This window comes from Mastigoproctus giganteus, chromosome 1 (genome assembly GCF_048544385.1).
Source record: "Mastigoproctus giganteus isolate SK-2022 chromosome 1, ASM4854438v1, whole genome shotgun sequence".
Taxonomy (NCBI): Eukaryota; Metazoa; Arthropoda; class Arachnida; order Uropygi; family Thelyphonidae; genus Mastigoproctus; species Mastigoproctus giganteus.
Window position 1 is genome coordinate 201,524,583 of NC_143575.1, and position 15,315 is coordinate 201,539,897.

At 38.2% G+C, this 15,315-nt stretch overlaps 1 protein-coding gene across 3 annotated transcripts in view; it reads right to left on the reverse strand.

Annotated features, from left to right (window-relative positions):
• The window catches only part of LOC150091451 (monocarboxylate transporter 10-like), a 243,362-nt gene that overhangs the window by 21,412 nt on the left and 206,635 nt on the right, over positions 1-15,315 (reverse strand). For all 3 annotated transcript variants that reach the window (XM_090384019.1, XM_090384013.1, XM_090384006.1), the window contains one exon: positions 3,525-3,631. In XM_090384019.1, coding sequence (XP_090240145.1) covers positions 3,525-3,631 — 107 coding nt within the window. The remainder of the gene's footprint in view (positions 1-3,524; positions 3,632-15,315) is intronic.

Genomic DNA, 15,315 nt, shown 5'->3' on the forward strand with positions numbered 1-15,315 from the left:
GTATTTAAATTCTATACAGTGGGACCAACTGATGATGTTACCAACAGCAAATTCAAAATGGGAAGCATTCAAGGAACTAATCTTGGAAGCTACCAGACTTTACATACCAACCAAGAAATATTGTTCAAGGTTCAGGCCTAAATGATTGTCAGATGAACTAATGAGACATATGGCAGAGAAGAAAAATTCATGGGATACATACAAATTAATGGGTGACATGGAAGCCTATGATAGATATATGTTGGTCTGTAACCAAGTCACAAAGAAGATTAGGCAGGCAAAGGCAGATTATGAGAAATCCTTGGCAAAGGATGCAAAGAAAAACAGAAAAGAGTTCTTTACCTATTTAAACTCAAAAAGGAAAGGGATGAATCAGATTGGTCCACTGGATGTTGATGGTTCAACAGTTGAGGATCCTGCTCAGGTGGCTAACAATCTAAACAAGTATTTTGCATCTACATTCACACATGAGGAGTTATTCAGGAAGGGGAATGTCGTAGGTGAAGTAAACATTGGCAGTGAGCTAGATGATTTTCTAATAACTGAGAGGAAAGTGGAGGAGAAATTGTTGAGGATAAACATAAAAAAGGCACCCGGGGTGGATGGGATCTATCCAGTTATATTAAAGGAGGCAGCAAAGGAAGTAAGCAAACCCCTAGCCATAATTATGAGAGCTTCTTTGGACTCAAGGAGGTACCCAATTCACAAAGGAGGATCAAAGGCTGACACAAGTAATTATAGACCTGTTAGTTTAACTTCGGTTCCAGGAAAATTAATGGAGGCACGGGTTAAAGAAGCACTGCAGGATCATCTAGACAAGAATTCAGTTATAGCTCAGACACAGCATGGGCAGGTCTTGTTAAGTTAGAGCCAAGACCTGCCCTTTTGTTAAGGGCAGGTCTTGTCTGACCAATTTGATTGGATACTATGATGTAGTCACAAAAGAACTGGATGCAGGGAATAACTTTGATATTATATATTTGGATCTTAGAAAGGCTTTTGATACTGTTGCGCATGGAGGACTGCTGCACAAATTGGAGCAGTGTGGCATTGGAGGCAAACTGCTGCTATGGATAAAGGGATGGTTGAATGGCAGAAGACAGAGAGTGGTAATCAATACGTGGACTAATGTTATTAGTGGAGTGCCTCAGGGTTCAGTGTTGGGTCCATTGTTGTTTTCTGTATTTATAAATGATATTGATGATGGTATATCAAGCTTAATGTCCAAGTTTGCAGACGATACAAAGGTTGGCAGGGTTGTTAAGGACACTACTGATGCTATGCTGCTGCAACAGAATCTGGTAAGGTTGAGCAGATGGACTGAGAGGTGGCAAATGAAGTTTAACATTGACAAATGTAAAGTACTACATATGGGAAACAGTAACCCCAGATCAACGTATCAACTCTGTGGTACTACGCTGACAGTGGTAGAGAATGAAAAGGACCTGGGGGTAATTGTGCAGGCAGATATGAAGTTCTGTGAGCAGTGCAGACGAGCTGCAAAAGTAGCTCATGGTGTCTTGTCAATGATATACAGGAATTTTTCTAGCAGGGATAGGGATGTGATTATTCCCTTGTATAAGGCATTGGTCAGGCCACACCTTGAGTACTGTATACAGATCTGGAGGCCTCATTTCAAGAAGGATGCAGAGCTGCTGGAACGAGTACAGAGAAGGGCAACAAGATTAGTGAATGGAACAAAGGGTTGCTCTTAAGAAGAAAGGCATAAGTTTTGCAAATTACAGAGTCTGGAGACTAGGCATCGGCGAGGTGATCTGATAGTGTATAAGGCTTTGAATGGCTTGAGCATGCTCAATGTGCCGATGGGATTCTTCCTCTTGCTCAGAATAATCACCTGAGAGGGCATAAATTCAAATTGAGGAAGGACGGATGTCGGATAGATGTGCGGAAATTTGCCTTTAGCCAGCGGGCAGTTGGTTTGTGGAAGAGACTTCGATCACTTGTTGTTGAAGTTGATAGCCTAAACAAATTTAAGGCTCAGCTGGACAGGTATTTCGAACGAACGGAGGAGTGAAATGGGAGTAGTGGTTGTGTTTTTTTTTTTTTTTTTTGGCTGATGCTGAATAAGCTTGCTTTCTTGCATCATATGCCTCTACTAATGCTACTCTAGCATTCTTGTCTACCAGCAGGAGCAGCATGTCATTCTTGTTTACTTTTTATATTTTCCTCAGAAGTTGGCTGTAAAATTCAGAGCTGTCTTCCTCTCTACCTTCTTCCGGTGCATACAGGCCTATTATTGTTAGATACCTCTTTCTATTTTTAGATACATTTGCATTATCAGTACTTATATCTTTCAAATCTAGTGGGCCGATGTTGTTACCCCCTTTCCTTCTGGTTTTAACGTGAATAAAGAAGTCTTTGCTACTTTGCATTGCATTCTTATGTAGTTCAAATCTAGTGGGCTGATGTTCTTCCCCCCCCTTCCTTCTGGTGTTAACATGAGTAAAGAAGTCTTTGCTTCTTTGCATTGCATTCTTAGCCAAGGATCTCTCATAATCCTTCTTTGCTTGCCTAATCCCCTTCGTGACCTGACTGCAGACTGGTGCTTAGTTGCTATAGAATTCCAGCAACTTAATTGTTAGTGTTAATTTACAAGCATTCCACACATTTTTCTTCTCTGCTACTAGTCTCATCAGTTCATCTGATATCTATTTAAATCTAAACATTGAACTATATCTCTTAATTGGTATAAAAATTTTAGTATTTTCTATGATTACTTCCACAAATGCCTCCCTTTTTGAATTTGTAGTAGGTAACATCAATTGGTCCCAGTGAAAAGAATTCAGAACTGTTCAAGACCAATGTAGTAGCCTTTACAAAAGCAAAATCCCTTCCCCTTTACAGTAGTTATATCTTTAAGTATATCTCACATCAATATGTTATGGTCATTGCTATTTGGTTGTTCCTTTATTCTTAATGAATGATGAGTCAATGCTGATAATCAGGTCAAGAGTTTAGCTTTCCCTTCTTATATGTCTAATATGCTACTGTATAAAACAGCCATACAGTACATCTAGAAAATTTGTGTGAGTGACCAACCCACAAGTCCATTGAATATCTGGAAAGTTAGAAAAGTTCCTCATTATAATACATTCCAATCTACTGACCCACTCCACCTGCCTTTGTATATACAGTATATTATTCGTTATACTCACACAGTCAATTGTTCTGTGATATGCGTGATATTTAAAAATTAGCAAAAATGTGCTGAAAAGACTGTTTCATGCATTTAAGCATAATGAATTTTAAGTTTAACATACCTTTTTATATGGACATAAAAACATTTTGGGTTTTTTAAATAATAAAAATTTTGTTTCTATACTTTAGAAAACTTACGATAAAAGAGTATTCTGACTTGTTTGTCTCATCCTATAGTTTATCAACATATTTTTAATTATATTCGATGACCACTGTTTCTTATTAAAGTTGTTTCTGTTTGAATAATCTCCAACTGTTGTCATTAATATATATATATATATAACAAATTAAAGATTCACACCCACCTTTGCCTTTCCATCAATGAAACACATAAGCATGGCTCCAATAATTGGAGGTGTACCAGCTAACAAAAATGCTACTACATAATTTCCAAAGTGATCATGTAACATTCCTATTTAAAAAATAAAAAATAGTTATATACACCTAGGCAAAGGTTAATATTTTTCTATCAAAAAAATTTATAAAAATTGAAACCTGATTGATTTTAAAGTTATAAAGAGGACAATAAACCATATTTGTTATTAAAAATGCATTTTAAAGAGAAACAGTATGTTATGGCAATAATATGGAAAAAAATAATGATTACACTAGAGCAGGGATTCCCAAAGTGGTTGGTAGTGACCCCCAGGGGTCTTTGGGCCCTAATAAAGCCACTGGGGTTGGTAAGATTATTTTAGGGGTCTTTAAAGAAACTATTTCCTCACTAAGATAATTCTAGAAATCTAGAATTAGTATACGAAATAAGTCGTTAATGAAATAAGTCATTAACTTGGGCAGTCAGCAAAGTGGCTTAGGGTGGAATCACACTATTGTCACCTCATGTGAGGTTACATGGAAACAAGTCAAATATATGAGGGAGAGAGAGGGCTATTATTATTACTATTATTATTATTAGCTATATGGTGCAAGGAAGCCTGAGGCTTATGCTGCAACAGCCAAAGAAAAAAAAGTTCCCTAGTTACCCTGAGAGAGAGAAGTAGAAGGCAATCACCAACAAAGAGAAGAATGATGATATCCAGCTCATGATATATTGATTCATCTATAATGCTACTAAAACACTGACTTAAATCAATAAAATACCTTTATTAAATAAATATACTGACTGTATAAACTGTATATTAAAATAAAATAAAATAAAATAAGATGATATTATAACAAGAGTGAAAAATAAAAGCACTAAAAAGATGTTTAAAATTACTAAACCATAGCTTTCAGCAACAACAGCCGCCTTCATCAGCAATAATGGTTACAGGTTATCCAACAATCTATATATGTATGCCTGTACATCACCAGCAGGTACACAACATGAGCTACGGCACTTGCATTCGGTCCACTTCCCATGCATTGGAAATGGCACTGGAACGAACTATTCCAAAATATTCATCTCTCTCTAGGATAAGGGCTTCAAAGAGTGGATGAATATAACAGCCCTTATCTCCATTAAGACTATAGTATCGGTAAGGGTATCAAATCCACGTGTTTACTGTTCGTAAATTGCCGCCATTGTTACGCGATACAAAATATCTCTATCTAGATAGCATAAGCTTAGTATAGTATAGTATAGTACATAATATTGTCAATTAATCAGTAAAATCTATTAATCTTGTTGAACTTCATTGTTAATTAAATTGTACTTTTAACTATACATATAACGACTTAGGTAGCGTAACATAAATAATTAGTAAAAATAAATAAGTAAGACTGAACTTAATACGGAAGTTATATAAAGGGATTTCGTAGATAACACTCGATACTGAAACATAAATATGGCGTTATAAGTGTTGGGATACAAGTTTAGGGTTTTAATTTTGTACTGAAATTGAAATTTTATTGAAATTAAATAGAAATCATGACTCAGACCAGAGCAGCAAAGCAAAAGGCTCAAGCTAATGGGAGTGCTGTGGCTCAGGGGAGAACTGAGGGGGGCAGTTGCCCTCTGAATCATAGTCTTTTAAAATGCACTGTTTACTTGATGTTTGCGAAGCAGTCGAGTACGGGACCTGATACTGCCATGGGGGATGTCTTTGTGTGTGCGCGATGCAAAGAGTGTAAGGAAATCAGGCGACAACTCAGTGTTGTTATGGGCCTATATGAGAGCTTGAAGGATAGGGTGGATGCCCTCGAAGGATTAAAAGTGAGGGCCCATCAAGCTCTCAGCTGCCCACACCAATGCCAGAGCTTGCACTGGGTCATCACGCAACATGGCGGCAGCCCCCAAAGCAGAATGAAATGGTCCCAAAGGAACTAGTAGTTGTTGGTGACTCTATTGTCAGGGAAACGGGAAACATGCTTTGTAAAAAGGATAGGTGGAACAGGACCAGGGTATGTCTGCCAGGGGCAAAGGTTGATGACGCTGTAGAGCAGATATCTTCTTTTAAGGGCACAAAAGGTGATATAGTTGTACACGTTGGCACTAATGATATTAAGAGTAAGAGATCGGCGCAATTTCTTAACAAGTACAGGTCACTGTTGAAAAAAAGCCGTGAATTAGGGTTGAATTTGAAAGTGTCTGCAATTCTGCCCAGACACGATAGGAGGGAGTATATGATGAGAGCCCTGTCGATCAATTCGGCCCTGGAAAGATTGTGCAAGGCTCAGGGGTAGAATTTTTTTCAGCCTGGTCTGTACTTGTTAACAGGAGAGACTTCTTCTACAGGGATGGGATACACTTAAATAGAAAGGGTGCAAGAATATTTGCTGATGCTATCGAGGCAGTGTTAGGTGGGTTGGAAAACTGCTAGATTGGGGGGATACAAGGACTAATAGATTAACAGTAGGCACTGGCAGAGGTGAAAGTGATTCTTGCACTGCTTCTATTGCAATGAGCAGCAGCCTGGAAAATAAGATGCAGGATATTTCAGAGACTGCTGGGAATCATTGGGGTACAAGTAAACACATGGGTTGTGTTAGGGGAGCTAAGAAAAAGAACAGGTGTATGTATACTTGCGTGTACACCAATGCTAGGAGTTTAGTAAATAAATTTGATGAATTTAAGGTATTGCTCAAAACATCAAAGGCAGATATTGTTGGGATTTCAGAGACGTGGTGTCACACAGATATAAGGAATGCAGAACTGCAATTTGGGGAGTACAATATGTACAGAAAGGATAGACAGGATAGGAAAGGAGGAGGGGTTATGCTATTAGTTAAGAAATACATAAAATCCAAGGAAGTGAAGCCAGTCGACATCGCTGGACAGTGCAGTGTCAAGTCAGTTTGGTGTGACATAAGCATTGGGAGATTAAAATTGAGAGTAGGAGTGTGTTATAGGCCTAATGACTCTGATGAGTATAATAAGAAACTGTACAGGGAAATAGAGTAGGCCAGTAAATCAGAGAGTCTTATAATGGGGGATTTTAATTTCCCAGATATTGACTGGAATTTGGGGGCTGGTCACTCACACAATAGCAAGGCTTTTGTGGATTTATTGGATGATTGTTTTCTACATCAGCATGTTCGGGAGGCAACTACAGGGAGTAATACTCTTGATTTGATTATCAGTAGTGATTCTTCATGCATTAAGAATCTGCAGATAAATGAACCACTAGGTGGCAGTGATCACAGTGTGCTGAAGTGGGATTTACTCAAAGAGGTAACTGCCATTAGAGGTAAAGGAAAGGGTTATTGCTTTCGCAAAGGCGACTACGATGGTTTGAGACAGTATTTAAATTCTATACAGTGGGACCAACTGATGATGTTACCAACAGCAAATTCTAAATGGGAAGCATTCAAAGAACTTATCTTGGAAGCTACTAGGCTTTACATACCAACAAAGAAATAATGTACAAGGTTTAGGCCTAAATGGATGGAGACATATGGCAGAGAAGAAAAATGCATGGGATACATACAAATTAACACGTGACACAGAAGGCTATGATAGATACAAGTTGATCTGCAACCAAGTTACAAAGGAGGTTAGGCAGGTGAAGGCAGATTACGAGAAATCTTTGGCAAGGGATGCAAAGAAAAACAGCAAAGAGTTCTTTACTTATGTAAACTCTAGAAGGAAGGGGATGAATCAGATTGCTCCACTTGATATCGATGGGTCAACTGTTGATGATCCTGCTCAGGCAGCTAACAAACTAAATGAATATTTTGCATTGACATTCACACATGAGGAGTTATTCAGCGAGGGGAATGCCAGAGGTGTATTCAACTCTGGCAGTAAGCTAGAGAATCTTTTAATAACTGAGAGTAAAGTGGAGGAGAAATTGTTGAAGATAAACACAAGAAAGGCACCTGGAGGGGATGGGATCTATCCAGTTATATTAAAGGAGGCAGCAAAGGAAGTAAGCAAACCCTTAGCCATAATTATGAGAGCTTTCTTGGACTCAGGGGAGGTACCCATAGACTGGAGATCTGCAAATGTGACCCCAATTCACAAAGGAGGACAAAGACTGACACAAGTAATTATAGACCTGTGACTTTAACTTCTGTTCCCGGAAAATTAATGGAGGCACTGGTTAAAGAAGCACTGCAGGATCATCTAGACAAGACTTCAGTTATAGCTCGGACACAGCATGGTTTTGTTAAGGGGATATCTTGCCTGACCAATTTGATTGGATACTATGATGCAGTCACAAAAGAACTGGATGCAGGGAATAACTCTGATATTATATACTTGGATCTTAGAAAGGCTTTTGATACTGTTGCACATGGAAGACTGCTGCACAAATTGGAGCAGTGTGGCATTGGAGGCAAATTGCTGCTATAGATAAAGGGGCGGTTGAGGGGGAGAAGACGGAGAGTGGTAATCAATGGACACTGCTCATCATGGACTAATGTTATTAGTGGAGTCCCTCAGGGTTCAGTATTGGGTCCATTATTGTTTTCTGTATTTATAAATGATATTGATGATGGTATATCAAGCTTAATGTCCAAGTTTGCAGACGATACGAAGGTTGGCAGGGTTGTCAAGGACACTACTGACACTATGGTGCTGCAACAGGATCTGGAAAGGTTGAGCAGATGGGCTGAGAGGTGGCAAATGAAGTTTAACATTGACAAATGTAAAGTACTACATATGGGAAACAGTAATCCCAGATCAACGTATCAACTCTGTGGTACTACGCTGACAGTGGTAGAGAATGAAAAGGACCTGGGGGTAATTGTGCAGGCAGATATGAAGTTCTCTGATCAGTGCAGACGGGCTGCAAGAGTAGCTCATGGTGTATTGTCAATGATATATAGGAATTTTTCTAGCAGGGATAAGGAGGTGATTATTCCTTTGTATAAGGCAATGGTTAGGCCACACCTAGAGTACTGTATACAGGCCTGGAGGCCTCATTTCAAGAAGGATGTAGAGCTGCTGGAACGAGTACAGAGAAGGGCGACAAGATTAGTGAATGGAACAAAGGGGTTCTCTTACGAAGAAAGGCTTAAGTTTTGCAAATTACAGTGTCTGGAGACTAGGCACCAGCGAGGTGATCTGATAGAGGTGTATAAAGCCTTGAATAGTTTGAGCATGCTCAGTGCTGATTGAGATTCTTCCTTTTGCTCAGAATAATCACCTGAGAGGGCATAAATTCAAATTGCGGAAAGATAGATGTAGGATAGACGTGCGGAAATTTGCCTTTAGCCAGCGGGTGGTTGGTTGGTGGAACAGACTTCCATCTCTTGTCATGGAAGTTGATAGCCTAAATAAGTTTAAGGCTCTGCTGGACAGGTATTTCGAATGAACAGAGGGGTGAAGTGGAAGTGGTTATTTTTTATTTATTTATTTTTTATTTTATTTTATTTTATTTTTGGCTGATGCTGCATAAGCTTGCTTTCTTGCATCAAATGCCTCTACTAATGCTAATGCTATAATGTCCAGATGAACATATCCTTAGAGTCTCTAACAATTTGCAGTTCCAAAAACCATGCTTTATCCACAATCACAGCTTTTTCAGTCGTAATACCATGCCCAGTTTCTCAGGCATGTTCAGCTACGGCTGAACCTACATAATTAGCAATCTTGAGCACCCTGTCATGCTCCCCCCCCCCAGGCAATCACGCAGCCTACGTCTCGTCTCTCCCACAATTCAGACACTCAATTTCATATTCAACCCCACTAGTGTCATTAGTCACAATAGGATCTTCAATTGCGGACATTACAGTGTGCAGTCTCCGGCCTGGAAGCTGCACACAGCATATCTGACATGAGCGCAATATACGAGCGATGGGTTCTGAGATGCCCGGATAGTAGGGGATGTATACGGTGGCAACAGCATGATAGGGCCCTCAAAATGGCTAATTATGGAGGTTCAGCTGTAGCTGAACATGCCTGGGAAATGGAGCATGGTATTACAACTAAAGAAGCCATGATTGTGGATAAAGCACATGGTTTTGGAACCGGAAATGGTTAGAGAGTCTAAGGATATGTTCATCTGGATGCTATAGTGTTAATAGGGACAAGGGCTGTCATATTCATCCACTTGTTGAAGCCCTTATCCTAGGGAGAGACGAACGTTTTGGAATGATTCGTTCCAGTGCCATTTCCGGTTCCAATCCAAGGAAAGTCGACCAAACGCAAGTGCCGTAGTTCGTGACATATAGGTGTACATATATAGATTGATGGATAACTTGTAACCATTACTGCTGATGAAGGCGGCCGCTGATGCCAAATGCTACGGTTTTAGTGGTTTTTAGTAATTTTAAACATCTTTTTAGCACTTTTATTTTTCATTCTTGTTATAATATCATTGTATTTCATTTTATTTTATTGATTTGAGTCAGTGCTTTAGTAGCATTATAGATGAATCACAGTGTTCCTGACTCCAGAGGCCTCTTCATGAGAGCTGTATTGACCATTTTGTTTATTGGTAGGAGACAAGTAGTCAAAAGATAATCCATCGGCCTTGAAGGCCGATGCACGTCCCCACGAGTTTGCAGTTTTCTGTTAGAGCAAAAAATTTCATATGGAGTAAGTTTCTGTCGTGCTGACAGAAGAAAATAGAGGAAATGATAATAGAAACATTTCCAGTCACATAGATGCTCAAAGATGAACAAAGGAGGAAAATAGACCAACAGAATTACAATTTACAAATTTAGAGAAGGAAAAGTTGAACATTTCAATTTGTAAAACTCATAACAATTTCTAACAAGTTAAATTTTTAGCATTGTGAAGTTGTTTTTGTTTTTAAATTTAATTTTAAAAAAATTTGTTTTGTATTGTGACCGAATAAATCCTTATTCCAAATTAAAACTTACAGTATTTCAACTTTCCTTAAACATACAACTAATTTTTCCTTACCGCTGACTGAATTTTGAAATTGTGTATTTTGTCCTTGTATATCATCCTTATTAAATTATATTGGAAATTAAATTCTACTTTATTCATCCGTAAGTACATCTTAAAACGATTTTCATCTTCTTCTAAGTCCTGCAGTAAATGATGGAATTCGCCCATTTCTGTTCTCTTTTAGTTTATGTTGTGTATCCATCGTTTACTCCCTTTTATTTTCTCGGCGAAGGCCACATTAACACTACGGAGAAACCGGCCATGGCCGGGGGGGCTTCACCCGAAGAGGGACCTCATTTTCAGTGTAAATGTTTTCTGAAGTAGTGATAAAACATTAAAGGTATATATTAAAGGGGACCCAAAATTAAATATGGCTGGGGGCCTATTTCATCCTTAATCCACCTCTGTTCTCGTCTATAAGAAAATCATTTTCTAAATCTTCTTCAAAATCTGAAGAAGAGGATGAAGCGTGGCAATTCATTTCGCTTCAGTTTTCCCCAAAGAGAACAACAGATACATAACATAACGTAGGAGTAATGAGTCTCCTATGACCGACCTCGCAATTGGCACAGGAGGGGGGAGGTCTTCCCTCTCCGAGTGACACAATGTGAGGTGACAATCACTGTGTGCCCTTGAAAACATAACTAAATTGTTTCAGTTAGTGCAGATTTTCGTTCTAGTGGTCATGCTCAGTTTTCGTTTTACCGCCATTGCTGTTGTCAAATGTCAATGCTATTTCTAGTGTCAGTAGATATTTTCGTTCTGTAGTGTTTGGGAGTGGATTATTCATTTTGTTTTAATAGTTTCTTATTAAAATTATTTTAGTAAGAGTTCGAGTTGTGTTGAAATAATTTCTTTCAGAAAACTCCTAATGATCATGTCTGACACAAAAAAAAAAAAAGTGTCGTCAATATTCAGTAGAATATTTAAATTTCAGGTTTGTGCCTTCTCCTAGTAATGAAACGAAACAAATGTGTCTTTTATGTGAGAAAACATTTAGTTATAATGCTATGAAACATTCAAAAATGAAAGGGCAAATGATGTCCAAACTACAGTAAATTCAGAGCTGAAAGAGTTTGTTTGCTATGCAATTAGATGAGTCAACATTTGGAAGTATAAATATTTTAATGTCATTTGTACAGTATTACAGTATGAGTAAAAAAACATTAATTGATGAATTCCTTTTTGCCAAATCTTTAAAAACTTATTCCAAAGGTGAAACTATTTTCAGAGGTGTGCAAGAGTATTTTCAAAAGTACGACATTCCCTTTAGTAATACAACCTCTATTGCAACGGATGGGGCTCCACCTATGGTTGGCAAGTACAGAGGATTTTTAGCTTTAGCTTAAAAAGAAAATCTTAAAATACAAACAGTACATTGTGTTTTATACAGACAGCACCTTGTTGCCAAAAACATAAGTGAAGAATTGCATGCTGCTTTGCAAATTTGTATTAAGGTAATAAATAAAATAAAAGCAAATGCTCTTAACAGCCAACTTTGTGCTATGTCACCTTTAGAACAAGAAGCCGAAGGAAATTTTTCAGATGCCAACATATTTATTAATGTAGCTCACCTCGAACACTAAAGAGAGGATTTTAAAAATAGATTCAAGTATCTCGAAGATATGAAAGTTCCAGAATGGATTATGTCTCCATTTCATGCAGAGGGTGATGGGGACGATTTGGATCTAGATTTGCAAGAGGAAATTATTCAAATGAAGATGGACCTAGAAGCTAAATCACTGCACTCAAAAGAAAGTTTCAGGGGATTTTAGACAAAGTAAAAATATTATTGAAAACTACCCCAAACTGTATAAAAATGTCAAGCCTTTATTATTGCCCTTTCCAAGTTCATACATGGTAGAAGTCGGATTTAGCCATGCTAACAGTAATTTAACTAGATCTCGAAAATAATGGAGATCTAAGATTAAAATTCTTCTAAAAGCATATCAACCACATCCTTCAGATTAGACATGCAGTAAGTGTTAGTGTTCATTAAATTTTTTTAATATGCATTGCAAATCATAACTGGATACATTTTCTAAAAAAATTGTTTATAAAATATATAAACTTGAAGCTTATTGCTCTTGGGGATCTTTGTGATTACTGAATTTTTACATAGGGGGACTCTGACCAAAAGGTTTGGGAACCCCTGGATTAGAGTTTTCTACTCATTTGAAACCCTGCTGTGCATCTAAATAGAGACAATTTTTAAAATCATGAAAGTACACAGTGTTACCGGGATAACCTTGTCTCTTTTGGTGGGCAGAACTTCAGTGATCTCCCCCCATAAGTACCCTCCAATAAAATTAACAAGATGTGGGATGGGCAAAATAAACTAAATGGGTGGGGGGGAAATATATATACATAAACTTTAAATTAAAGTGATCAAAATAAATTGAAATATACACAAAAAAAAATATGTTTGTTTTAAAAAAGTGAGAAGGTCATCATCATCAACCATTTTCAATCCACTGCAGGATGAAGGCCTCTCCAGCAACTTTCCAGTTCCTTCTGTTTTGTGCAACGACCATCCATTTACTACCCACAAACTCATGAATTTCATCCATCCATCTCCGTTGTTGTCTTCCAGGCTTTCTTCTAGCTCGTCTTGGGTACCATTCTGTTATTTTCTTAGTCCATCTGCCATCATGTCTTCGAGCTATGTGTCCTGCGCAAGACCATTTTAGTTCTTTAGGTTTGATAAGAATGTCCTTTACTTGAGTTTGCTGCCTAATCCATGTGTTTCTCTTCTTATCTAACAGTCTGATTCCTAATATAATTTGTTCCATTCTTCACTGTGTAGTTCTCAGCTTCTCTTCCATTCTTTTGGTGAGTGCCCAAGTTTCACTTCCATAAGTCATGGTGGGGAGTATACATTGGTTCATTATTTTACGTTTCAGACAAATTGGGATATTGCTCCTCAGTATGTGACTATATTTCCTGAATGCTGTCCATCCAAAATTTACTCTTCTCTTGACTTCCAGCCATTTATCATTATCACAGCTAATGACTTGTCCCAGACTGTTCCTTCAATCATTATGTCCCTTTCTATGGCATACTTGTTCATCATTACTTTTGTTTTAGCCATATTCATCTTTAGTCCAAAATTCTTATTAACTCTGGATAACTGATTAAGATTTTTCTCTAATTCTTTGGGATCGTGGCTTATGACCACAATGTCATCTGCAAATCGTGAATGGTTTAAGTATTCTCCATTCACATTGACTCCTTTCTACAACCAGTCTGATTTTCTGAAAGCTTCCTCAAGGGCAGCAGTAAACAAATTCGGGAATATTGTGTCTCCTTGTTGAACTCCTTTCTCAATTTTAAATTTACTACTGTCTTTGTCTAGTCTAATAAAGGAAGTAGCATTCTCATATATATTTTCTTCAAAAATCATAATATATGAGGTATCTGTGCCTTGTCTTTCCAGTGCCCGAAACATTACCTTATGCTGCATGGAGTCAAATGCCTTTTCATAATCCACAAATGCCAGCCATAATGGTGTTTTATATTCATTTGCTTTCTCCATTAGCTGTGATATTACGTGAAGGTGATCCATAGTTGAGAATCCCGTCCTAAAGCCAGCTTGCTCTTTCGGTTGATTCTCATCAAGTATTCTTTGTAATCTGTCAGTAATGACTCTTGTGAACAACTTGTAGATGTGGGATAACATGCTAATTGGTCTATAATTTTTAATTTCTGATTTATCTCCTTTCTTATGCAGCAAAACTATGATCCTTAGGCATCACACCTTTTCTAATGCATTTTGTGAAGAGTCTTGCCAGTTTTTGTGTTGCTGATGACATGCACTCTTCAATTTTAACAACTCTACAGTAACTTCATCTTCCCCTGGGGCTTTCTGATTCTTCATTTTCTTTAACACATGTTCTACCTCATTAGGAAGGATATCAGGTATGTGTTACTAATTTGTGATCCATTTTCCCCACTACTGGCATCATTCCCTTGCTCCTTGTATAATTCCCTATAGTAGTCTTCTGCTATTTGAATTATGCTTTCTCTATTTGAATTATGCCTACTGTGAGAAGGTATGCTGGCATAATGGCTAGAATAAGTAGGGCCAACTGGGGTTTAAAAAGGAAGATTTCAGCCTTCATTTATAAGGCTATCTTCCTCCCAGTAATTACTTATGGGGCTGGAGTCTAGTTCCCTAGAATGTTACTAGTCAACAATAGAGCTAAACTAGGACCCATCCAGCGTGTCATCCTATTTACCAGGGAATACCGCATGGTCAGGACCCCTGCCCTGCCCTGCAGGTTCTGGCTGGTGTGCTGCCATTAGATTTGGAATTAATTCGAAGAGCACTAAACTATAGGTTTAGAAGGCAGATCCCTACTGATATCATAGGTCTATGTTGATACCTATGATATCAGTAGGCAGATCCCTACTGATATCATAGGTATCAACATAGACCTAACAGCTCCTAAACAGAAAAGGAAAAGGATACTGACCTGTCTACACCAGCAATGGCAAGATAGATGGGACCAATCAAATAATGGGGATGTCATTAAGAGGTTCCTGCCACAAGTAATCCTAGTCTCCCCCAAATCCCTACCCTGGTTTGCACTAGGCTTATATGCAACATTTTTGCTAACAGGACATGGCTACCTGAATGCAAAACTCTGTCAACTTAACCTTACACTGGACCAAAAAACGTAACTGTGGTGCTGATGAGGATTGGGCCCATGTCTTATATGACTGCCCCAACTATCATCCCCACAGATGTATACTCGTGACAAAAATAGGACCCATAAGCAGTGGAGATGAACAAATTTTCATCTCTGATTATGTGCATTATATGGCCGTCTCTGAATTTGCTCAAAAGGCTT